The 25,909-nt window shown below is 41.4% G+C and overlaps 1 protein-coding gene across 8 annotated transcripts in view; it reads left to right on the top strand.

The window, feature by feature from the left end:
• SFSWAP (splicing factor SWAP) overlaps positions 1–25,909 on the top strand; it is a 101,540-nt gene that overhangs the window by 30,519 nt on the left and 45,112 nt on the right. For 7 of the 8 annotated variants that reach the window (XM_083717072.1, XM_083717078.1, XM_083717076.1 and 4 more), the window contains 5 exons: positions 4,064–4,310; positions 5,998–6,129; positions 6,489–6,582; positions 15,610–15,781; positions 19,017–19,250. In XM_083717072.1, coding sequence (XP_083573198.1) covers positions 4,064–4,310; positions 5,998–6,129; positions 6,489–6,582; positions 15,610–15,781; positions 19,017–19,250 — 879 coding nt within the window. The remainder of the gene's footprint in view (positions 1–4,063; positions 4,311–5,997; positions 6,130–6,488; positions 6,583–15,609; positions 15,782–19,016; positions 19,251–25,909) is intronic. The other variant, XM_083717073.1, reaches the window with a different exon arrangement.

Below are 25,909 nucleotides of genomic sequence, written 5' to 3'. Positions count from 1 at the left end.
CTTGCGGGGCACCACTAACTCAAAGACTATTTTTTAAAAAAAGTTTCCCGATTGTTATTTTAATTCAGCAAGTATCCATTCACAATCCATTGTCACTTGACATGACAAAGCCATCTCTCAATGCCAGAGTACATGCTTTGCACACAGAAGGTCCCAGGCCCAGTCCAGGTATCTCCAGTTAAAGCGGGTCATCAAAAACATGGTGAGAAGTAACTTCCCATAATCACAGGCAGATAAAGTCAAAGTCCAGGGAGAGTGGATTAGGTCAGGGGTCACCAACCCAGTGCCCATAGATGCAATGGGACCCACAAAGGCTTTCACGTCTGCTCATGGGCAGGGGCTCCAGACCCTAAGCTTTCTTTTAATTTGATTCTTAAAGTAAATCTTTTGCCCCTAAAGAAATGTGCAGGTACCTTCTAAGTGATTTCTGTGAAATGAAAATGAGTGTGATGTGGTTATCCTGGTTGTGGGGAAGCTCCGTGTTGCTACAACACAATTACAGCGAGTGTGTGTGTACGTGTAAAATCAATATTATGTTATCAGGACCAACAGGACATAGCTGACTTCCTATGATAAGTATAAGGCTCATAGAATCACAGAATTGTAGAGTTGGAAGAGACCCTGTGAGTCCTCTAGTCCAACCCCCCCCCCCCCCCGCGGTTCAGGAATCTCAACTAGATAATACGTGACAGGTGGCGAGTCAATCTCTGCTTTAAAACCTCCAAGGAACAAGAGTCCATCACCTCTTGTGTGAGTCTGTTGCATTGTTGAGACTCTTAATTTCAGGGTTCGAACCCCATGTTTGGCAAAAGATTCCTGCATTTCAGGAGGTTGGACTAGATGACCCTCGTGGTCTTTTCCAACTCTATGATTCTATAATCTCCTCTCAGACTCTTCTTTACTAGACTAAACATACCCAGGTTCCCTCAACCTCACGATGCTTGGTTTCTGGACCCTTTTTCATCTTGGTCACCCTCTTCTGTTCATGTTCCAGCTTGTCCATATCCTTCTCAAATTGTGGTGTCCAAAATTCGTCATGGGTGGCGGTCTCTCTGATTTTGTATTATGTCAGGCTCCCCATCGCAGCCATTTTGTGACTGTTGCCCCCAGCACTTCCCCACATATTGGTCATTTAAAAAACCCAAACATCTCTTTCTCTACCAAATGATAATTTTTGCTGCAGCTGTTGTTGTTTTTTGGGGGAGGTGGGTATTAGGAGTATATCCTTTACCCAAATATAACTCAAGTTACTGAAAAATGATCCTGCAGGAAACCTAAAACTTCTGTGCACACTCTGACATTATCTATCTTTCATATATCGAGTATGATGAGTTTCCCACTCAAAATTGTCTTATCTGAACAGCCCAATTGCTGCTTAAGGATTTCCCTGCTCAAAGCTAATCACATCTCTACCACATTCCTTTAAAGTAAGCAATGTGGAGTCACAAGAGACTGATCCATGCCCAGCATCTTAAAATGAATTGAATTTACCAGTACCAAGTCATCTAGAAACTTCATTTTAAGAGATGAGAAAAAGGTCAGCCTTCAGCTGTTACGCTCATAAGCTTGTCAAGGAAAGATGCAGACAAAAACAATTTGCCCCAAAATGTAATAATGCTACAACTTCTGCCTGGAAAGGAATGAGGCTTCATGCTTTAACTACTGGATTCCAGGGGAACCAGTTTTCCTTGAAGTAAAGCTAGCAGCCATAGCACAGAAAGGCTGTATATGCCAACAACAAACCTGACACACTTACCTATTTTTATTTAAAGTATTTCTATATGCCCTTCATCAAATTTCTCCCAGGGCAGCTTATGACATATCTTATTGCTTGTTAAGCAAGCTTTCTCCAATCTGTGAGGTTTCCATGAGAGTTTTAAGCAAACAAAGGGTACCTGGAAGCCTTAAACATAAAATAAAGCCCAATACGTGTTTCAGAACCATCCAGAGCTGATGCATCAAAATTTCAAGGCTTTTAGGAAGAAATCAAACATTTTCCCACTCTGACTTCTAAGCAATCTAGCTTAAGCTAAGTTGAATAACACATTTTCAAACCAACTTGACAGGTAACTTTCTGTCTCACTGACAAAATCACAATCGACTGCCCTGTGGGAATAGAGGGCAACACCAACTAACACCAGTATCAGCTGCTTTAGCAAGCTGAGGATACAAACCAACATGGGATGAAAATTAACTTCCTAGTGAGAAGTACTATACCTTTCATGATTCCTGGTGATTCAAATCATAGGGCTTCAGCCACCTAGCTTTTATCAAACCAATATTAATGTCAGAAGAAACAGCTGTACAGTAGGCATGCCTGGTACCAAAGTCAAACAACAAAAAGTCAGTCTGTTTAATGTATGATTCTAATGTATTTTACCCACCTACATAGTCATTACTTAGGTTGGGTTACTTATCCTGGAGCATATGTTATTCTGGTTTTGCTAGAGATGAGAAGGGGGACAGGTAGCAGGGCAGGGCACCAGGGCTCCACCCACAAAACAAGAACAGTTAATCAGCCATCCCTTTGGCTTTGGAGAGTTTGGAAAGCACATCCCATGAATCTTAATTTTTATTTATTTTATTTTTTTGGCAATCACAAGGGCTGGAAACTAAGGGAAGTCTGAGATTTTTGGAACAATGAATCCTGCACTTTTTATGTGCCTGCATGGAACCAGAGCATGCATACAAGTCTGGACATGATAGACAAGGAAGGGAGGATTATTTGGAAATCCTTGCTTGTTCCAAAATGACTGAGTAGTGCACTTTTATAATTTCATTCTTGACATTTTAGCAAAATTGACTTTGACACCCATGAAAAGGGTTCCCAAAATTTGTTTTGCACTAAGGTGGCCAACTCATGTCAAAACTAGTTTGCAGTACCAATGTTAAAGTTACTATAGTAGTAGGTTTCAAATCCCTGCACCGTCACCTTTTTTGTTTCTTAACCTACTCCTTATTCTCCCCAATCTGATTACTTCTCTAGGTCCTCTCATAATCATCGTAAATGCTCACCTAAGAAACATTCGTGTCTAAACAGAAAGGGCTGGCTGTTAACCCTTGTTTCCTAGCAACTTGTTCTCCTGTTGGCTGGGAGTAGCTACCCAAAATCTTTTTGTTCTTTTTCCTTTCCTTTTTTTTCAGATGGGGGCTGGGATCATAACCGTCCCGTGGGTAATCACTAGGTTTGACAAGAGTAGCTACTACATTTCTGTATTGTTGATTAATTGAAAGTAGTAATGAAAACTGTGTAGTAATTTTGGATTCCTTTATATGTATTAGCAGCATTGTACCTAACATGGTTCAGGAATTCTAAGAACCTCACCCCAGATCAGTGTGGCCCTGCTTTTTTATCTCAGGAAGCAACCTGCAAAATTTTGTTTTGATCCTTTAAGAGGTATCCAAATGCATAGCAAATATATAGGAGATAAGCATATACAAAGCAAGTTTTGAGCACTGTGCAGGCATGCTTGAAAGGCCTTCTGAAATTGATGCTGGGGAGAGTTCTAGTGGTTGAATACAGGGCTCCAGAATAGACACATACTGGATTATATGCAAAATTGTTCATGTTGGGCAATGTATGCAAATTGTACCTTTACTCGGTGCAGAATGTCAATGATGCTGAAAAGTCCAAATCCTAGCTGTATAACTTTATACAGTCAGAAAGAAAGCTACTACATTTTCCTAATTTTAATCAGGCAAGCATGGCTTTAATATACCTAAAAGGGCACACGAAAGTGAATTAAGTTGTGAAGGGGGGAAATGGCAATTTCTTTAGATTCTTTGCACGTCTCTCCACTTCCTCATTCACTACAGTGCTGTTTCCATTTGGCCTTGGATGTGTCTGCCTCATTTCACCCGAATGTGTTGACAAAATGCTATTTCTCATTTTCTGCACAAGAAAAATGGATAATGCATTAGGAAGTTGGAAATTTTAACATAAGCGATGTTCCACTTGTGGTAGCAACAGTGCAGGGGATGGGCTGTGGGACCTTTTTGATTTTTTTTTTTTGTTCCCTCTTCAAACTGCCTGAAATATTGATCATAAACCTTTTTTTTACAGCAACTGTGGCAGCCATGTATTACAGTTACTACATGCTGCCAGATGGATCATATTGCCTCGCCCCTCCACCCCCAGGAATTGACATGGCAACTTATTACAATGCACTACCAGCAGGAGTGACTGTGTCTAGCACTACTGGAGTAGCCACAATGACAGCACCACCTCCTCCTGGCACTACACCACCTCCATCTTCAGAGGCAACTGATGACACCAGTGGTGTAATGCCTGCCACGACTACTTCAACAAGGTATCCTATTTTTTGCCTGTCCCTTTGAGTTTGGCTTTGAGCAAAAGCATTTCCTATGGTTTCTGGTAATCCCAGGTCATGTTCAACAAAGGCCACATTGACACCACCCATTTACAGCACTGTGATGCCACTTTACACCATTATGGAATTCCGGGAGCTGTAGCTTGTTAAGGGGTAAAGGTAAAGGGATCCCTGACAGTTAAGTCCAGTTGTGAACAACTCTGGGGTTGTGGCGTTCATCTCGCTTTACAGGCCAAAGTAGCAGGTGTTTGTCCACTCCACAGACAGTTTTTCTGGGTCATGTGGCCAGCATGACTAAGCCGTTTCTGGCGCAGCAGAACACTGAAATCAGAGCAGCGCACAGAAACACCATTTACCTTCCTGCCGGAGTGGTACCTATTAATCTATTTGTACTTTTTGGCATGCTTTCGAACTGCTAGGTTGGCAGGAGCTGAGAAAGAGCAACGGAAGCTCACCCCATCGCGGGGATTCAAACCACCGACCTTTTGATTGGCAAGCCCAAAGGCTCGGTGGTTTTGGAGACTGCTATTTACTTTCCAGGGTTACAGTTCCCAGAGTGGTTTAACAATCCCTCATCACAGGGAACCCCGGGAATTGTAGCTGTTAATTGATGTTCACTGGAAGTAAGAATGTCTCCCTGCTGCCTTAAGATGTTTGGGCTTTGGTATGTGTCTAAGGAAAAAAGCACCAAATGTTCAGCATACCCTTGCTGTCTTGCTTTGGTTCATGCATGGCATACTCAGGGGTGTTTTCTATGTTTACTAGTTCTCAAATTAATCTTTTCAGTACACATAAACATTTTTTCCCCTTGACCACAGTGGCTTGTAGCTTTGTTTGTTCAGTTCATTGTAGCTGTGGACCCATTATAAATCCTCAGCTAGTTAATCGTTGTCTGAAATCTGTTCCAAGCACTAATGTTTTCTTGTTTGAAATTGATCTCTGCTTGGTCAATGTGTTAATTTAGCAAAACAATAAGCTGTGTGGCATTAAGAGCACATTACGCAAGTAGGAGTGGGCTTTTGTTTAGATTCTCATCAACTTACAATCTACCAGCGGTTATGCCAGTACTTCTGTAAAGTACTTCTTCCAACACTTCTGTTATTCTTCCTGTTTATTGTGAAGGTTCTCTGAATGCCTTACCATGTTATAACAGTGGAATATATTAAAAATGATAGTATAGTAAAATGGGATCAGGATTGTATAAATGGTTCAAACCAGCATGCATGAAAATATTTTGGACTGAAGTAAGTTGCTGGCCTTTATGATTGCACAGAAAACTTCCACGTATACAGCTGTTTTCTGATGAAAGTTGTGAAATTGGAATGGTTTTAAAGAGGCCTTCAGATTTCTCTCACTCCGTTCTGCCTGGCACTGCAGTTGAAAAACTTTTTAAACCTTGTAAAGCCATAAATCTTGGTGCCCTAAAATGAACTGTTCAAATAAAGTGATGTTAGGCAGATTATAAAAAGTTTTAAATGTTTGCCTGGATTTTTCTAATGCAAAAGAGATAGCTCTGGCTTCTTTAATAAGCTCGTTTTGGGGGATCAAATATTTCATAACTTAAAAATCAGTGGTGATTTTTAAAAAGTAAGTGCCGCCTCTGGCTTAATAGGGCTGCATGTTATGTTCTCTGCCTATGTAAATAATAAAATGCTAATTTTTTCAGCACAATTCCTTCTGTGGTTACCATCATCCCCCCACCTCCAGACATCCAGCCCGTGATTGACAAGTTAGCTGAATATGTTGCTAGGAATGGGATTAAATTTGAGACCAGTGTCCGTGCCAAGAATGATCTAAGGTGAGTGCAAGTGCCTTTTTTCTTAATTACTTCATTTTATGATGTGGTGTAAGTGAGCAGCTTGTCCCTCTCTTATTGACAGTCTGTTTTGCAAAGAAAGCTGTTGAGTGTAATGTGTTGTAATTTGTTTTATTAAAATTCAAGGGACTACTTGAAGTTAATGATAAAGCATTATTGCCTAAGAATCTTGAAGCTTGTGCTTCTGAATGTATACCTTCTGGGCATTTAGGCATAAATTATTCTATTTCAGAATATCAGATAGCTTTTCAGCGCTTGGGGTACTGGAATATTAAATGATGGTTGACGTTTGCTATGTTGTGGTGTATTTTTCCACAAATTGCATTTTTGTTCCTTAACAGGTTTGAGTTCCTGCAACCTTGGCACCAGTATAATGCCTACTATGAATTTAAGAAACAGTTTTTCCTTCAGAAAGAGGCCAGTGACAGCTCAAAGGTAGGCTTCTAAGAGTAGGAACCAACAGTGGGACATCTTGCTTTATATGCTATGTACATAGGAACCTGACTAGAGCAGCCAGGAACAGAGAAACCACCTCTAGTAAATTTATTTTTAAAAAATTATATCCCACTTTTCCTTGCCAAACAACTTGCAGGAGCTAGCAACATGCAACTATGAACCCAGTAATAAAGGCTAAGTTGCTTCAGTTCATTTTATGCGGGTCTGCCATTAAGAACATAAGAAGAGCCTGCAGACCTATCTAGTCCAGCAACCAGATGCCTCTGGGAAGCCCAAAAGGCACACCTGAGTGCAGCAATACACTCTTTATTTGTGATTCCCAGCAACTGGTTTTTAAGATGGGTGCTGCCTCCAACTGTTGAGGCAGAGCTTAGCCATCATGGGTAGCAGCTGTTACTAGCCCTTCATCCATGAACATGTTTTAAAAGTATTAAAAAACAAAATGCTGGCGATCAGAGCAAATTTTAAGCAGCATATTACTTGGTTTCTGTGTCATCTTTACTCAATGCTGGATTGTTTGCATGTGCATATAAGATGCTCGTCATTACCTTTTAAACCTCCTAAATAGATTTAGGGGTAAAGGTAAAGGGACCCCTGACTGTTAAGTCCAGTTGCGGACAACTCTGGGATTGCAGCGCTTATCTCGCTTTACTGGCTGAGGGAGCCGGCGTTTTGTCCGCAGACAGCTTCCAGGTCATGTGGCCAGCAGGACTGAGCCGCTTCTGGCGAACTAGAGCAGCGCACGGAAACGCCATTTACCATCCCGCCAGAGATTTATCTACTTGCACTTTGACGTGCTTTCAAACTGCTAGGTTGGCAGGAGCAGGGACCTAACAGTGGGAGCTCACCCCGTCGCGGGGATTCGTACCGCCGACCTTCTGATCGGCAAGCCCTAGGCCCTGTGGTTTAGACATTAAATACCATCTCCTGTTGCATGTTCCATCACCAGCTGAGCTACAGCTAGTGTGAAGCAAAAGTAGGTGCCTTCCCTGTAACAACACCCAGACTGTGGAACAGTCACCTTTCTTTATAGGAACCATTTGGCTTGCCTCATCTTTAGATGTTTTTTTGCCTTCCAGGTGTGGTGTTCTTGTTCCGCTGTGATTTAGTTTTAATCGTATTTTTGTATTGCTTTTATTGTACAGTAAAGCCACCTTGAGCACTCTGTTGGAGGGGATATAAATTCTGTAAATAAATAGAAGCCAGACACAACAAGAAAATCGTAACTCTGAAACTTTAGTATGTGATTGCATAAATCCAAGTTTCCAACAGGTGCTGGTCATCTTAAATCAAAGAGAATCAAATATTGCAATGTACGGGTCAAAAATGAAACATGCTGCAATTGAGATGTTAAGCCTGTTTAATTCCTTGACATGTTTTTGTTTCACTTTGTTTATAGCTACTCTTTTCAGCCAAAATTTGTTCCCAAAGTGGCTTATGATATAATGTGGATATTGGAGATACATGGATATCTCTGTGGCAGGTTTTTCTGGCCTATGGCTGTTGAGAGGTTTGGCGCTAAAAGAGCAGCAACTGGAGTCATGGGTTAGCAGCAGATAAAGATAGAAACCCATACAAATAGCCCTTCTGTTGATTTGAAAGCTTCACTGGGATTTGCACAATACTGTACACAAAGAAAACACAAAGTCAGAAATGTCCCATACTTTGGGCCATAGGGGAATGTTTGGGTGGGTGCCTGTTTATTAGGGACAGATAGCTGGTGCCTTAGAAGCTCAAAGGGTACTGCTATACTCTAGGATGAATATGAGAATTGATCCACCTGTTCTGTAGCAGATGTAGGATGGATTTAATTGTGCACTCTGAGTGAAGTGTCCACTTGTAAACTCAAATTATGGGGCAGCTGGAGCACCAGCTTCTCCTGGTGTCTTATGTGCTACTGATGATTAACTCTCCATGTTCTCACAGATGCCATGCAAACCACTAGTTGAAATAAACTGCATATGCCCTTCCAGCAAAGATGTGATGTTTTAGTCTATAGAATTGTATTCAAGGCTAAAAAAAATTGCCCAAGTTGTCTCTTTGCCCTCTGAAAAGATACCCCGCATAACCTTTTTTTAGGCAGCATTTTGAAGTGGCATACCGACACAAAGAGTTCCATTAAATGAACCCTGTGCATGAGTTGCCTTTGTATTTTCAGTTTATTTGGATTGAATAGTTTGCAGTACAAGTTCATGTTTATAAAGCAGAGTAAAGTTGCTAGGAAACCATTTTTACACATTTTCCCATGATGTGGATGAGGTTAGTTTTGAAATTAGTAGTGGGTGTACTAATAAATTAGTAGTGGGTTACACAGTTTCACTACTTACTTAAATGCTGTGTATAACAACTCCTCATGTTTTCAGGTGAAATATAGTTAGTTAATATATTTTTCACTTAATCATGTTGATCTTTTTAAAAGCCCTTTATTTAGTTTCCACCTGGATTTTATTTTCTGTTGAGTAAAGGGTGCTAGTACATGATCAGGTAGGTCTAATGGCCAGGTGCCAGAGGGCTCAGGGGGGATTTAGGCCAGACTTGCAAATAGTTTGTTGCCTGTAGCAATTCAACAAATATCTCTATGCACTAGGCAAAGAGGCTTCCTGATTTTAGAAATTGAGAACCGCTGGAGGATAATACCATCAGGGGACTGATCATCTTCACTTGATTGACCCTCTGCTTGAATATCCTGTTTCATATGGTGGCCAGTCAGTCCTTCAAAATGCCACAGGCAGAGTGTCAAGACAAAAGCTTTTTTTCCTGCTGTAACTGCCCCCAGCAACTAGCACACTCCCTCGAAACATGGAATTTTAAAATTATTATTCATTTCATTTCTGTACCACTTTACATTTTTAAGAAAAATATCTCTAAAACAAGAAAACATCCAGAATAAAACATTACTGAAGAAAGTCAAATACAGTGGTACCTCGGGTTACAGATGCTTTAGGTTATAGACACTTCAGATTACAGACTCCGCTAACCCAGAAATAGGACCTTGGGTTAAGAACTTCAGGATGAGAACAGAAATCACACAGCGGCGGGAGTACCCGTTAGCTAAAGTGGTACCTCGGGTTAAAAATGGTTTCAGGCTAAGAATGGACCTCCAGAACGAATTAAGTGCTTAACCCGAGGTACCACTGTAGTTGCTCACTGGAAGGACTGACCCTGAAGCTGAGGCTCCAATACTTTGGCCACCTCATGAGAAGACTCTCTGGAAAAGACCCTGATGTTGGGAAAGATTGAGGGCACAAGGAGAAGGAGACAACAGAGGATGAGATGGTTGGACATTGTTCTTGAAGCTACTAACATGAATTTGACCAAACTGCGGGAGGCAGCGGAAGACAGGAATGCCTGGCGTGCTCTTGTTCATGGGGTCATGAGGAGTTGGACACAAGTAAACAACTAAGCAATAACAACAACACATTCAAAGCAACATAATTAACAGAAACTAAAATAATATCTTAAAGGTTTCAAAATAAAAGATTACAGAGGAAGTCAACTACAGAATGCACATTTAACACAGCAAAGTTAACAAAAAAATTACCTTAAACATTCCAAAAGAAAATGTTACTAAAGGAAGTCAACTGTAAAATGCACATTTAAGACAGCATTATTAACAAGAGCATAAAACATTAGCATAGGCATAGTACATACCTGCTTCTGCTGTTGCCAACCCTGCCATTGGTGGTTCATGGTGGGTGGCAGCTATGGAAGCTCAGGCTCAATGATCTGCAGCTGTACTAAGAGACAGACAGAATTCCGTATAGCTATCAAAATTAATATAGAGCTGCCATACGTCTGGGTTTCCCCAGACATTACTGGGATTTCAAAGGTGGAATTGAAAACTTGGGGTTTTTTGCAAAACAAACAAAGCAAAAAAGCTCAACAATTTGGGGGGTCTTCCAGAGTGTTGTGGTTTTTACTTTTTGAAATATGGCAACTCTAAACTGATAGCCATTAATGAGTCCATTCTCCTTGAAATGGAATAGAAAATTTGCTGATGTCCTCTATCATTGGTGTGGCTTCAATTTTGGCTTTCCACTCCAAGTTCTCTGAAACACATAGAGGGCTTGTGGAGGAGGCGAAGGTGTCTCTTTTTTGTGCTGGGGTATGGAAAAGATGAGGAGGGGTAGGGAGACTCCTGTGGCTCTTTTATTCTCCATAGCCCAGCACAAGCGAGACCCTCTAGCATGTGCAGAGAGGTAATGCCTTACTCTCACCTATGCTGAGATTTTGGATGAGAACACTATGAGAGGCTTCTTGTATTTTTTGCACCTTCTTTAAGCCGCAGGGTGAGAATGCAAAGCCCTGGCCGTACCTCTCACCAAATGGTTGAGGAACTGGTGGAGATACACTGGTTGATCCCTAGTGGACACACACAAACAGCTGGCAGGCTTGTTTTTAAAGCAACTTAAACCACAGTGACATATCAAAATACTTCTGAAATTTTATATGCATTTATTTGATTTTCTCTGTCTCTAAGCTATCAGCCTGGGAGCTCAATATAAATCCTAGTGACCACAACTGCCTTCTCCTTGGTTTGTGCATAGCAACTTTCTGTTGTGCAGCCTATCAGCTAGACAGCTTCTACACAGCTTCCTTCTCCCCTCCTGTAACCATATATATTGGCAGAGCCTCTGCACTCTTGTGCTCCTCAAGTTGCTTGTTCCCATTTGCCCTATTTGGCAGATTCTGAAGAGTAAGCAGGTGGGGTGCATGATGGGGTTAAAGAACCCTTTTGCCAGTGTGTTTCCTTGCTCTCAGTACGTTTCTGAGCACAATTCAAAGTCTTGGTGCTCACCTTTAAAGCCCTAAACTGCTTTGGCCCTGTATACCTGAAGGTGCGTCTCCACCCCCTTCATTCAGCCTGGACACTGAGGTCCAGTGCCAAGGGCCTTCTGGCAGTTCTCTCACTACAAAAAGTAGGGCCTTCTTGGCATTGGCACCTGCCCTGTGGAATGCCCTCCCATCAGATGTCAAGGAGATGAGTAGCACTATAACCTTTAGAAGACCTCTAAAAGCAACCCTGTATAGGGAAGCCTTTTAATGTACTATGTTTCATTAAGTTTTTATATATGTTGGAAGCAACCCAAAGTGGTTGGGCAACCGAGTCAGATGGGTGGGGTATACATAATAAAATTATCATCATCATCACCATCATCAATCACAGAAGTGGGTTTTATTGGCAAAGGCAGTGTTGTTTGATACTTAAGTCGTTGCTCCATTCAAAATATTGCTTCTGCTGACTGCCAGGTGCTGGCCAACATGAGCTGCCTTCTTTCTGTCATTTAAACACTTTCAGGAGCTTCAAAACTAAGCATTCTGCTTATTCTGTTCTTTAAATTATTATTGTTTAAGTGCCTACAATCTGAAATCCTGTAATATGAGCCCCTCTCCATAATTGAAAATCCTCAAACCTTGTTTGTAGAATTTTTTTTTTAATCGCTACTTAGAGGCAGTCAAAGAACCTTTTAAAGAAAGGAACATTACTTTTTCTAAAGTACAGTTTTCAATTCGTACATCAATTCTTGAACTTTTTAGTTTCTGAGAGCCTTTTCTGAGCAGTGCATTGTGGTAATTAAATGGTTCTTAGTTGCTTTATTTCTCCACCAGTCTTGTTGAAGTGACAGTAAAACCACTATTGCCTCTTATAACAGGGCTTTCCATTGAGAACTTTCAAAACATTTTAAGGTTCTAAAATACCATTGATGGCTCATATTCATTGTTCCTAAGAAAGAGGGTTCCAGTTTTGTTAGTAAAGTATTTTGGTAATGATTTCACTTACACCATTGACTTCAGGCATTTCTCAAAGCTCAAACATCTGTGATTTACAAACCTGCAGAGTTCACCTTGCTGTTTTCCATTAGTGAGTTACCTGATTTTTGAGGAGATAAACTCATCCAGGGAATATTAGGTGGGAGGTTGTTGAGTAGCAAATCACAGGGCCAGTCATGAATCCATCTGCTTCATTCAAGTACCACTTCCTTTCCTCCTCACTCTCTAGCACAATCAAAGAAAACATTGCAGCCTTCTCAGGTGGCATAAAATATATGCTTTGGCCCCCAAGAATATCATTAAAATTGTCACAGATTATCTCAGGGTGGGGTTACAAGTCGAAGGATCTGGGGTTTTGGCTTTTTTAAGTTTCCCCCAATTTCAGTTAATTGGTTTACAGGGGTCTTAGGCTCCAGAAATTGAGCTACTGGGATTTAGCACTTTATTGGTTCTTGCAAGAAAGGAAAAAGTAGAGGTGGCCTTATTCTAGGGGCGGTTAGTAGTTTAAGTGTAGATATGCAGGTAACTGAATCCAGTTCATCTTGCTTTATCCACCTGAAAAGACATAGGGAATCTGAATCAATTTGCATAAATATGTATGTCCTGCCTAGAGACTCTATAAAGATCATAATTTCAGTATACAATATGGGGCTCCCTAGAGCAGGGGTAGGCAACCTAAGGCCCGGGGGACAGATGCGGCCCAGTCACCTTCTTAATCTGGCCTCCGTACAGTCCGGGAATCAGTATGTTTTTACATGAGTCCAATTTGTCCTTTTATTTAAAATGCATCTCTGGATTATTTGTGGGGCCAGTCTGCTTCTTTTTACATGAGTGGTATGTGTGCTTTTATTTAAAATGCATCTCTGGGTTATTTGTGGGGCATAGGAATTGGTTCATTTTTTCCCCAAAAAAATATAGTTCGGCCCACCACATGGTCTGAGGAACAGTGGACCGGCCCACAGCTGAAAAAGGTTGCTGACCCCTGCCCTAGAATCTCATTTAAAATTGATTAACCAATGCTTCCCAACATCTCTTGATGATTGTGCTGGGAGATTTCAGTGCAGGAATGGATGATGAGTGTGCAATAGCCAGTGAGAGGCTTGGTCTGAATATAGAGGATATTAATCTGTAGATGAATAAATTCTGCAGGCATTTATTTAAATTAGTTTATAAACTTGGGCTGTTCCTCTGTAATGGTTCCAGGCAGGATAACCGAGCCGGGAAGTTTACATACAACCCCCTTAAAAGGTGGGAGCACCATAAATTATTTTTTGTGCAATGACTAATGTGCCCGTTATGTAGAGAATTTTGCAGTGTGAGGCCAACCAGCAAGTGATTTACCAGCGTATGACGCTGGCAGGTTTTCAGGGCATTATAAAAGGTCTGGCTTATAAGCTCTCCTGCATGCAGCAAAGGAAGCACAGTTTGAGGTGGACTCTAAATATTCAGCTAAAATTAGAGGAATCTACTCAGTGAACAGATGAAATAGGCTGCTAGGAGTAGCAGAGACCTATGATGCTGTCCATGGGAAAGCTAATAAACAGGAACTGAGCATAACAGCACTTTCCCAGCTTTTGGCCTGAAACCTTTGAGAGCTGCTGTCAGAGTAAACGATAGCGGTCTGTGGTCTGTGCAATATTCACATTTCCCCCCCACTCCCTTTCAGAATCAGTTTTAAATTGCTTCCATTGCCTGTGTTTCACAAATCATACGTTTGGGAGTTTTTTTTACACACTAAACAATCTCTGGCATAAGTCTGCTCTGTCATGAATAAATTAGACCAATTAACTCAAGTGCCCCTTTCTCTTCTGAAGATAAATTCTTACTACTGAAGTTTTATTATGTGTTCATCTTTTTTTTCTAACAGTGGGAGTTGCTAACCCTTAAAACTGCATGCCAAAAATACTCTTAGATTTTATTGGTATCATTAGCTGCAGCCAATAAGTGAAACTAAACTTTAAGATTGTTCCTTAAAGATTTCAACATTTTTTTAAGAAAAGAAAAACTTTACGCTTAGCCATTTTGTATATTAGACTTTCATTGTACATTCTTATTGCAAAGCTGTTAGTACAGTGCTTTTTAATGACTCTCTTGACTACCATAATGGGCATGAAATAGCAATGTCAAATATACTTGAATCATCGCAAGCTTTTTTGTCTGCTGCTATGCTTTCTTAAAAATCTCCAAGCTCATTAATAACTGGTACATAAAATGAAAGTTTCACAGCAAGTAAATGGGCAGGTCAGCTAATATCAGTATTACAGTACAGTATTACAAAGAAATGAAGCCACTGTGTTGCAGTTGTTAGATTTGCTGGAACTAATGGGAGTTGTAGTTCAGTAACATCATACACTCTCATACATTGCATGTTTGGCAAAATTTTGCTGGCGTAAGAAATTGGGGCTGTAACATGTGAAGCAGTCTCCTCCTTGTGATGTACAGAGACAGCTTTGAAATTTATAAGATCAAATATGGAACCTAGTATGCAGTGCAGACTTTTAATTGAGTTAAGGTATCTAAACGGCGTTTCCGTGCGCTGCTCTGGTTTGCCAGAAGTGGCTTAGTCATTTTGGCCACATGACCCGGAAGCTGTACCCCAGCTCCCTCGGCCAGTAAAGCGAGATGAGCGCCACAACCCCAGAGTCAGTCACAACTGGACCTAATGGTCAGAGGGTCCTTTATCTGTGAGGTTTTTTTGTTGCCTTGCCCCACAATAGGAATTCAGTGTGCTGTGCAATCCTATCATATCAACTCAGAAGTAAGCTTCATTTACTTCAGTGAGGCTTACTCCAAGATAAGTATATGTAGGATTGCAAACTTACTCTTTTTCCAGGGACTGCTCAAGAAGAAGCATCTAGTTTCATACTCCTATGATGGTACTGCTTTATAGTACAGGACCTTGAAGGACTACTTTGCGCTGCTTCTGAACATGTAAATTACCTCTTATAAAGGTGCTTTAAAGTTGTGAAGTACTTAAAATAGCCCGGGATGAGTTCTTTTCAATTGAGAATACATAGAAACCTGAATGAAATGTAAAGGGATGTCATATTCTAGATTTCGTGTGGTATGTTCAGTTGTATGCTTGAAGCCTAGTTCTTTATGAGCTTTGTGTGCTGTTCTGTCCAAGAGGTGCCACTTTGTGGCTTTTTTAAAATGCCATCATTTTAATTGTATTCCATAGGCTTTCATTTTTAGCTGGAAAGTGAGGATGTCTTGTATTTTCCCGTCTTTAAGCAGGTAGCAACTTTATCAGAGGATGTCCCTGCTGATACTGCCAACACTGAACCTGGAGAAGCCCAGTTTCCCGCTGACAACATGTCTGAAGATGTAGAATCTGCTGCCCAAGGAAATGATAAACAAGATGCACTGGCCATTAAAATTTCCAATGATGGCAAACTGATAAAAGGTATGCCTGTAGGTGTGGGAACCAGACACACACACACACACACACACCCCGACATCGTGTGTGTGTGTGTGTATAACAAATAAATACATAAGTAGCATTAAGGAATGTTTCATTCATCTGAAGGGTGGAGGGAAAACTCTGAACTGAGTAATGGATCCAAATTTATGTCTTGATGTTCTCTCAATATCATACAACTTAATACAACACACCTGCTTGAAAGATCTCTCGTCTTTCATTCAAGGCTGATAGAGAGCAGCCTTCCTCAGCCTGGTGCAGTGCTAGCAGGGTTTGATGGGAGTTGTAGTCCAAAACATAGGTAGGGCACCAGATTGGGGAAGGGTGATACAGAAGCTTGGATTAGTTCAGTTCTTTATCGAAGCCATTCCAGAGAACGATTTCCCCAAGTGCAGCGTGACTGCTTGAGAATTGGCTGTAGTGTAGCTGCTTAGTAGAGGCTCATAGCTCAGCTGCTGATGGAACAGAAGGTCCCAAGTTCAGTCCTTGTAAAGAGTTGTGTAGCGAGGCTGGGAAATTATTGGTTTCTTTCTGCCTGGAACGCAAGAGAACTTCTGTTAAGTCCTGGGGGGTGGGGGTGGGTGGGGGCAATGGCCTGACTTGGTTCAATGAAGCATCAAGTATTCATGCGACCTGTGATTAGATTGCAGCACCACAGAGCTGGAAACACTATTTTGATAAGTAGCAGAACGCTTGCCAGACGAAACTCCTGTATTCTTTGTTCCAATAAAATCAAACCTTTGAATTTCAGGAGCTTTTCACAGCAGGCAGCAGTTAAACTGAAGAAATTTGTGTAGGCAATCCCTTGCACGTGTTTAATTTAGAGGAAGCTGCTGCCAGACCATAGCTGTGTAAAATGATTTGGCTTCTTTTTGGTGTGTGGGGGGGATCATAGAGATGGAGGAGTCATTCATCAGTTTTCATTTCCGGTAGAGGTTGGGAACAAATGTTCCAATACAACAAGAGTTTCTGCCAGTTGCAAGGCAAGCTGTGAAATGCTGTAGATAGGAGGAAATGCATAGGCTTCACCTTTCTTTCTTCTGTGCTGCAATGCAATTAATTCCTCAAAGTAATTATTTTTTTTGTAGGCTGGTATTAAATGAAATCTTCCAAGTACCATTGGGTGAGCTAGCAAATCCTCTTGATGTCAGATTTAGTGGGGGAAAGGTGAAAAAGTATTTTGTTTTTTTAAAGTTGCAAGTGGGTTAGGCTAATTAAGAGGTCAGGTTTGAAAATGGCCTTTTGAAAAGATAATAAACCACAAAGGGCCAAAAATTGAATTACATGGTTTGTAGCATTAGCGGGGGGGGGGGGGGAGTTCAGCTGATGGATCCAGGTTTGAGGATTAGGAATGTATGAAGTTGCCATAAACCAGGTTAGGCTATTTGCCCAATTAGCCTGATATCTTCTATTCAGACCAGGAATGGCTCTCCAGGGTCCCCAGCAGAAAAATGTTGTTTCTATTATTTGCTACCTGACATATTGTTAACTAGAGAGCCAAGGAGTGAACCTGGGACGTTCTACACACAATTGAGGTGCTGTTATCACTGATGTATACTGATGTATATGCCCTCTCCAAATCAGTAATGGTAGAGGTTGTGTAAAGCGGGAGTTACGTGTGGCTAGATCTCTTTAGACTATCAAAGACGAATCTAGAAAACCTGGTTTCATATTCTGGGTCAGCTTACCACCTTTATACCTTGTTTTCCTTCCAAAAAGCTCAAGTACCTTAAGTACGGTTCCCAGGGAATCTCCCATCCAAGCTGTTTGATGGGCCAGAATTGCTTAAGCTTCAGCAGCAGAACGGCATTACAGGCATTCACGGCCAGTTTATCTCTCTGTCAGCTCCATTTTACCAATTGCCTGAGAATCGTTACCAAGACTGAACAAGGCAAAGCTTTTTAAGCAGTTGCCCGTTAGGACTGCTATATAAATGAGTGATAGAGCTAGCCCTAGCGGCCTCCACGGTTAAGGCTTCTATAAAGTTTCCATTCTAAATGCTTTGTGTCCGTTCATAATTCTTTTTCCAAAACACAAAGGCAGGCTGCCTATATTTGGCTAGGGCTCAAAGCACAAATGCTTATAAGGAAAGCTTCAGCTGCTTGCATGCATTCAAGGAGGGGCAGGTGACATTATCTTTAAAAAGCGAGCATCATTCTATCCCTACCTTCGAAAAGGCTTTTGTAGTAGTTCCAAATCTTCAGATCAGAATTTACCCTTTAACCATGAGGGTAAGGTAATGATTCCCCTCACTACTACCAACGTAAGGGGACCATTTGTTTTTCCACTGTTTTTACGGGACCATTTAAATGTGGTGGAGAGAGATGTATTGGTGCTGGTTTACATGCAGGCTCTTCCATCCTGTTCAGCAGGATGATTTTCAGCCTCAAAAGAATGTGCTATACAGAACATTCAGTCAGCAGAGGGGAAGAAAAGGAGCAAGAAGTTGGGGCACTGCAAATTATTTCTTTTCTTTTCTCTAGAGACAAGAGTGAACTAAAACCAAGTTCCTAGCCTGTAATCCTTCCCCCACACCCCTTATCAGTGGTTTTGATTGTTAAGACTATAGAAGTAAATAGAAGACTATTTAGTTTCAATATTTGTTCTGTTTAATATTTGCAATCCTCTTTTAAGCCATAAAGATCCACAAAGTGACAAAAAATGAGATAAAACCATAATACTGTATTGTTTTTAACACTTGATTGGAAGCCGCCCAGAGTGGCTGGGGAATAAATATATTATTATTATTATTATTATTATTATTATTATTATTACTACTACTATTACTACTACTACTATTACTACTATTACTACTACTACTACTACTACATATTCTAACAGCCTCTGTTAGAAAGCTACACCAGCTGCACAATGTAGCACAGATGGGACCCAGGGCAACACGTTGCAGTGTAGAATGCTCCTGTTCAGGCTTCAAGCCAGCCAGTTGTGCCTGCTTTCTGGTTACTCTATTCTGCCCCACCCCGCAAATAGCATTCTGTACCACTGAGCAAAGCCAGTTTTCACTGAGCCTCGGGGGGGGGGGGTGTCTTCAATTGAGAAGGTTAGCTAAGTATTTGTTGTTCTCTGCACATCTTGGGAGTTGTCTCTAGCCTACTGCTACTTCCCCTCTTCTGCACAGGTGCAGCTGTTTTCATTGCAAATTGATTCATAGATAGCCTAGTCAACAATATCTCACTAGTTGTCACTTCCTTTTTAATAGCATCCTTTGCACCAATAAGCTTTGCAATCAGGGCCAAAGAAAATGACATGCTCCCCTTGGAGAAAAACCGTGTGAAACTTGATGATGACAGCGACGAGGAGGGGGAAGAAGGCAAGGAAGGCCAAGAGAATGCCAGTAGCACCTCAAACAGCCATTCAGCATTTGCCATGTCCAGTGGGGCTGCTGAAGAGAAGAGGCCTCAGCTGACACAGGAGGAGCTGGAAGCCAAACAAGGTAAATGCATCAGCACTGTGGAGAGGAGAGGAAATGTTTGGAGCTTGTAAATGTGTACTGTTGACAGACTTCTTGTTTTGATAGTGGGCTTAAAGGGAAGGAAATGGATAGTAAACAGAAAAAAACCAGGGAGTTTCTACTTTTTGTTATGTCTTATAGTTACGATTTGATTTTTTAAAAAATATTGAATTCCGGAACTCTTTTTGTAAACTACAGTGGTCTATGGCTGATACAAATAAATTGCTGATGTTCTGAGGTGAATAAAATTATCCACAGTATACCAACTAGATGTAGTCATTGAAATGTTGAATTTCATGCTCACGGGCTTGTCAGCAGTGGTGTACGAAGGCACCAGGACCACTGTGAATTGGTCACAGCGTGCACTGCAAGCTTTGAGCTGAGTTGGACCATAACGACTTCTCATTCATGTTTTTTTTTTTCTTTGCTAAAAATGGATTGTGCTTCAGAGATGCTGATTGTCAAAGTAGCTGTGGTCTTAGTCGTGCATCTAGTGTGTGGTGCTAGGGAAGCACATTTAAGAATTGGTCTGTAAACTCCTACTCAACAATTTTATATGTGTTGTAATGTTCTCATAATTAAACAAATTGAGTTTTAATTGTTCCTTCAGGTCTGGAGTAGTAGCTGTCACAAAAATGCATTACCACCATCACTTTGGCAGCATAACTTCAGAGACTCTGTATTACTATAGCCATCAGTACACAACTTAAAAATGCAGTCTTCATATTTCTTCAAAGTCTTGAAATATTCTGAGGCAGTGCTTAAAGGTAAATGTACCCCTGCCCGTACAGGCCAGTCGTGTCCGACTCTAGGGTTGTGCGCCCATCTCACTTAAGAGGCCGGGGGCCAGCGCTGTCCGGAGACACCTCCAGGTCACGTGGCCAGCGTGATGAAGCTGCTCTGGCGAGCCGGCACCAGCGCAGCACACGGAAACGCCGTTTACCTTCCCGCTAGGAAGCGGTCCCTATTTATCTACTTGCACTTAAGAGTGCTTTTGAACTGCTAGGTGGGCAGGAGCTGGGACCGAACGACGGGAGCTCACCCCGCTGCGGGGATTCGAACCGCCGACCATGCGATCGGCAAGCCCTAGGCGCTGAGGTTTTACCCACAGCGCCACCGGCAGTGCTTAGTACATGTTAAATTTTGGAGGACTCATCTGTAAGGCCAGGGATGTACTGCATCCCAGGCTGATATGAAATACAATAGAGTTGTGGGTGCACAGACTCAGATTAGTGTATTACTCTCCTGGCTAGGTGCTGTTCCTTCAGCAACTAGGTCAGGTGGGTGGGTTCTCCCTGCAAGTGCTCAGTGCTTCATTTAAGAATGTTAGAAACTTCTGACATTGTGAGCTAACCTGGCAGCTGTGAACACTGCACACTCAGCTCAGAGGCTTTCAGGTACAGAAAGGGCCCTATGACTGACCACCAGTATGAAGCCTCTACTTGGCCAAACCTGGCAAAACTACAAAGACCTTGCCACCTGTCTTTATCTGGTCAGCAGGGCAGCACATCCTGTTTACATGCTGCAAATTCTAGCTCATACCACTTAATTTAGAGACCCTGAATTGGCAAGCATATCTTCCTGGTGCAGCCATCCATGGCCTTGCCCTTGTGCTTTGTACTCCAACGCTATTTGCTTTAATGCTTCATAGAAGAAGCATATAATCATGTAATGGCTCAAGCAGTATACTCTGGTATGCTTACATTTTGTCGTTTCAGAATCTACATGCCACATAAATGGCAGGAGTGAGGTATGTGGAGGAGATGCTCAACTTGTGGGCAAATAAATTGTTGATGAGGGCAGTGTCCTTGGCCTTCTGCTATAGAGACCTGGGTCTTCTCTGCCCACTTTTCAGCAATCAGCAGCATGTGAATATCATCCTGGGGTCTAACTGGTCATTATTGATTATTCATTCAGTAGAGCTCTTTCAAGGGCAGGGGTTGGAATCTAGCCATTCCAGGATTACTGGAAAAGATTTTGACTTAAAGGAAGTAAATCCTTGAAAAATGAGGCAATATACGTCATATTGAAACTTGAAAAATAAGGGCACGTTGCAGCCTTACTGTGAAAGCCTTTAATTTGATCCTGATGCTGCTGGTGAGTGTTTGTCCATAGCAGGTACTGGATGCAGGTAAATGAAAGATTCTTTAAGAACTCATATGTGAAGGTATTTTTAGCTTAGAAAAAAAAGGAGGGGGAGATATGAGAGAGGTGTATTTTAAAAGCAAAGCAAAACTTTGCAGAGTATGAGGCAGTGGCTAAGGAGAAGTTTTGGTCATCCAGTGAAACTGAAGACGAGGAGATTCAGAACAGGCAAAAGAAAGTACTTCTTCACACAACACTAAGTTAAACTGGAATTTACTGCCACAGGATGGTACGAAGTTGGGTAGCATTAAAACAGAATTAGACAGATTCATGGAGGCTGTGATGGCTTTGTACTACCTCCAGCACTGGAGGCAGTATGTCTTTGAATACCAAGCACTGTGTTTCTCCACAGCATTGCTGTTGTGCTCATGTCCTACTTGCACGTTTCCCATTAACGTGTGGTCAGAGAAGGAGCTAACATAATGTCATCATGCTTTGCGACCTGGGAAACACAAGCACATTATAGATGGTGTTTTGGCTAAAAAGCCCTGGGGTGCTTCTGGTCCTGTTGTTGCTCATCATGGATGCTTAAGATTGTATTGGCAGCAGCCAGAGGTGTCTGTGTCAAGTTTTGTCAGATTACAATGCTTGACCCCTTTGAAATTTCTTCACCTTTTAATTTCTTTCCTGTAACCTTGTGTTGCATAATATTTGTGTGTGTGTAGCACATACAGAAAGAAACAAGCCCCTGCCAAACAAAGCTTGCATTATATTAATTCTCTGTTTTAGCATAGACTTTTTTTAAAAAAACAAACAAACAAAATTCTTATAAAGTTCTGGCTGGTAAATTATGTTACCTTCTCCAGACTTTGACATTTGATTTATTAGAAATCAAATAATGGAAGCAGCTGGGGGAAAGGGCATTTGTTTCCTCATTTTCAGTAATTTTCTGAAAACCTTATGTTGAATTGGATTATACTTTTAATCTGCATCTGTGCATCTTAATTCAGTAAAATATAAAAGTTTAATTTGATGAAGAATTCATAATGTCGCTGCAGAGAATATGTTGCCTTTCAGATCTTATAAATAGGCACCTAACTGAGATGCAAAGATATGATTTTTAATTAAAAAAATGAAGTCACTTCCAAATAGAATTATTTATTAAAAATTCTCCTACAGGAAGACGCTCCTTTTGGAGCGTCAGGTTCTATAGTTAACTATGAATTCATTATTTCATGTCTGCAGGTAAAAAAACAACCGCTAAACATCAAATTAAAGGAGGAATGTCTCATTCTGAAAATGGATCTATAATATATTTTAATATATTTGCTAATCTTTTGTAAAAACTCTTTATAACATTCTTGAAAGAGAACTAACAGTCAGGAAAGCTGTATGTTTACTTTTCAAGGTTAAATGGTAGGTCTTCGTGAAAAAAGAACTATTTAGTGGTTTCTTTTTTATATATAATGCTCATATTAAATACATTTTAAATATGTATATAAATCCCAAAAGGTGTGAGCATTTGCCCAAACTTGAAATGAGAAAATTGAAACAGACATAATATACTTCTGATTAGTCACAGCTGATCATTATAGAATCAGAAGTGTGAAATGCTGGAAAATGTGATATTTGGAACTTTAATGATGAGCTTGAAGGAATTTAGCTGCTTAGAAATGTTGATGGTGGTGCCACAGAATTAGAAATATTTTACTGCTCTTGCGTTGGGTTCTTGTGTAAAAATGTGCTTCTTGCTTTTAAAGTAATGCTAGGATGTAGGGTAATAGCTCTGTTCCCAGTGCATTTCTGAAAACACTTCCCTTACTCCTTGTTCAGTTTTATTTGCTGGGGCGTTAATAATTGTTCCTCTGTGAAAATGTGTACACGTAAACTGTTAATCCATGGAACATGTTAAAGTTTACTCTACTGAAGACACCATTATTCTGTAACTGCACATCCTAGGCATATCTGTTCAGTCCCATTCAATTCATTGGAGCTTAAGTAAAGGTAAAGGTAAAGGTACCCCTGCCCGTACGGGCCAGTCTTGACAGACTCTGGGGTTGTGCGCCCATCTCACTCAAGAGGCCAGGGGCCAGCGCTGTCCGGAGACACTTCCGGGTCACGTGGCCAGCGTGACAAAGCTGCATCTGGCGAGCCAGAGCCGCACACGGAAACGCCGTTTACCTTCCCGCTGGTAAGCGGTCCCTATTTATCTACTTGCACCCGGAGGTGCTTTCGAACTGCTAGGTTGGCAGGCGCTGGGACCGAGCAGCGGGAGCGCACCCCGCCGCAGGGATTCGAACCGCCGACCTTTCGATCGGCAAGTCCTAGGCACTGAGGCTTTAACCCACAGCGCCACCTACGTCCCACATTGGAGCTTACTCCCATGTAAATTAGTGTAAAAGAGCAATCCCATTAATCCATAATAGCATGATCCACAATCCAAGAAACATATAATCCACAAATCAATTAAGCTATTTCATTCAGCTAATAGTGGTATTTAAGGCATTATAAGTTGAAGTTCATTGGCATGTGGTTTGAATTTGACCAATTACCTCTTTACAGCTTGGGATTCACCACCCGCAGTTCCATGTTTTCCATTGTTCAAGTGGCTAAATTACCACATTGTCCATCCCACTGTAAACTATTGTCCATCCGTAATTCTGAACGTCTTGTTCCAGTTACTCATATTTTCAGTTGTGGGTATTCCCAACCCATAACCTCCACCGCTTCAAAATTGCTGAGGCTCTTAATGGATCACTTAATGATTTTTCTACCTTTCGTTTATCAATTATAATAATCTATGCTAAAACTTAGTCACCACAGCAGACTATCTGAATGAGGCTGATGGACTACACTTTGGGAACCACTCCTATAGAGACTTCTCTTTGCTGGGTTTGGAAATAGACCCGGGGGCGGGGGAGAGTTTGCTATTTTCTTTTGTCCTCCTCATCTCAGCAAGCATTTGGCATAGTCACAAATTACATTAAGCACATTTAAAAGTAGCCAAGATAAGAGTTTAATGAAAAGCACAACAGACAGAGCAGAAGCAGGGGTAGACAGTGCAGGTATAAACCAGGGATATAATTATTCCTGGGGGATGGTAACAGCAGACACATGCACAAAATGTGGGAGATGTCTTAATTCAGTTAAAGGATTTTGGAGCTGATAATTTTATCCATGGGCACCTTCAGTGCAAAGATGACCCTGAAAGAGAAACGAAAAGGGTTGGGGACTAGCATTCCCATATAACCTAAATTGTGGCAAGTCTCCAGGTGCACTTACATGCTGCTGCTCTTTCTCATAATTCTGAAATGCCAGGGGTGACGTATTGAAGCTGTTGCAGCCATATGGTTTGAGTATAGATACTCAAGAGTGAAGAATTTAGGTGCCTCTGTATATAGTGAGGAATTACAGAATACTATTGCATAATGCAAGAGATAGGTTCTGTCAATGCTTTGAGAAATCTGTGCTCTGAAATGATTGGTTTCCAGGCTAATTCATCAGGTACATTTCTAAAACCATGTGGTTTATACATGTTGTTGTTGTTGTTGTTTAGTCGTTTAGTTGTGTCTGACTCTTCGTGACCCCATGGACCAGAGCATGCCAGGCACTCCTGTCTTCCACTGCCTCCTGCAGGTCTAACTTATGTTCGTAGCTTCAAGAACACTGTCCAACCATCTCGATCTCTGTTGTTCCCTTCTCCTTGTGCCCTCAGTCTTTCCCAACATCAGGGTCTTTTCCAGGGAGTCTTCTCTTCTCATGAGGTGGCCAAAGTATTGGAGCCTCAGCTTCAGGATCTGTCCTTCTAGTGAGCACTCAGGGCTGATTTCCTTCAGAATGGATAGGTTTGATCTTCTTGCAGTCCATGGGACTCTCAAGAGTCTCCTCCAGCACCATAATTCAAAAGCATCAATTCTTCGGCCATCAGCCTTCTTTATGGTCCAGCTCTCACTTCCATACATCATTACTGGGAAAACCATAGCTTTAACTATACGGACCTTTGTTGGCAAGGTGATGTCTCTGCTTTTTAAGATGCTGTCTAGATGTATAAGATGGCTTATACATACACCCTGCAAACTCTGTGTGGGGAGCCCCCTCCACATTCCTGTCCAACCATCTTAATTAGGTAGTCGGGGAGAGTCAGTGGGCATGAAATTATATACAAGTAGATCTCAAATCAAGGGCCAAAAGCCCAGGTAAAGAAAAAAAGTTGTTTCTGGATACCTAAAAAGATATAAAGATGGCACCAGTTTTGCCTCCCTGGTGAGTGCATTCCACAAGCATAGTGCCACCACTGAAATGGCCTGAGCTGCATACAGCTCTGTCAGTCAAAACCAGCACCTCAAATTAGTCCCGAAACTAGTTGGGCCAGAAATAGTGTTGTATTTTCAGACTGCCTTGCCCCTGTCAGCAGTCTAGCTGCCAAGTTGTCCTTCAACTGTACTTTTTGAACTGTTTTAAAAGGCAACCCAACCTATAACACATTTCAGTAATTCAACCTAGTGGTTACCAGGGCATAGACAACGGAGGTTAGGCTGTCCCTGTCCAGAAGAGTG

This window comes from Podarcis gaigeae (genome assembly GCF_964106915.1).
Source record: "Podarcis gaigeae genome assembly, chromosome: 16".
NCBI classification, from domain to species: Eukaryota; Metazoa; Chordata; class Lepidosauria; order Squamata; family Lacertidae; genus Podarcis; species Podarcis gaigeae.
Note: the sequence above shows the minus strand (reverse complement) of the source record. Positions and strands in the feature narration are given on the sequence as shown.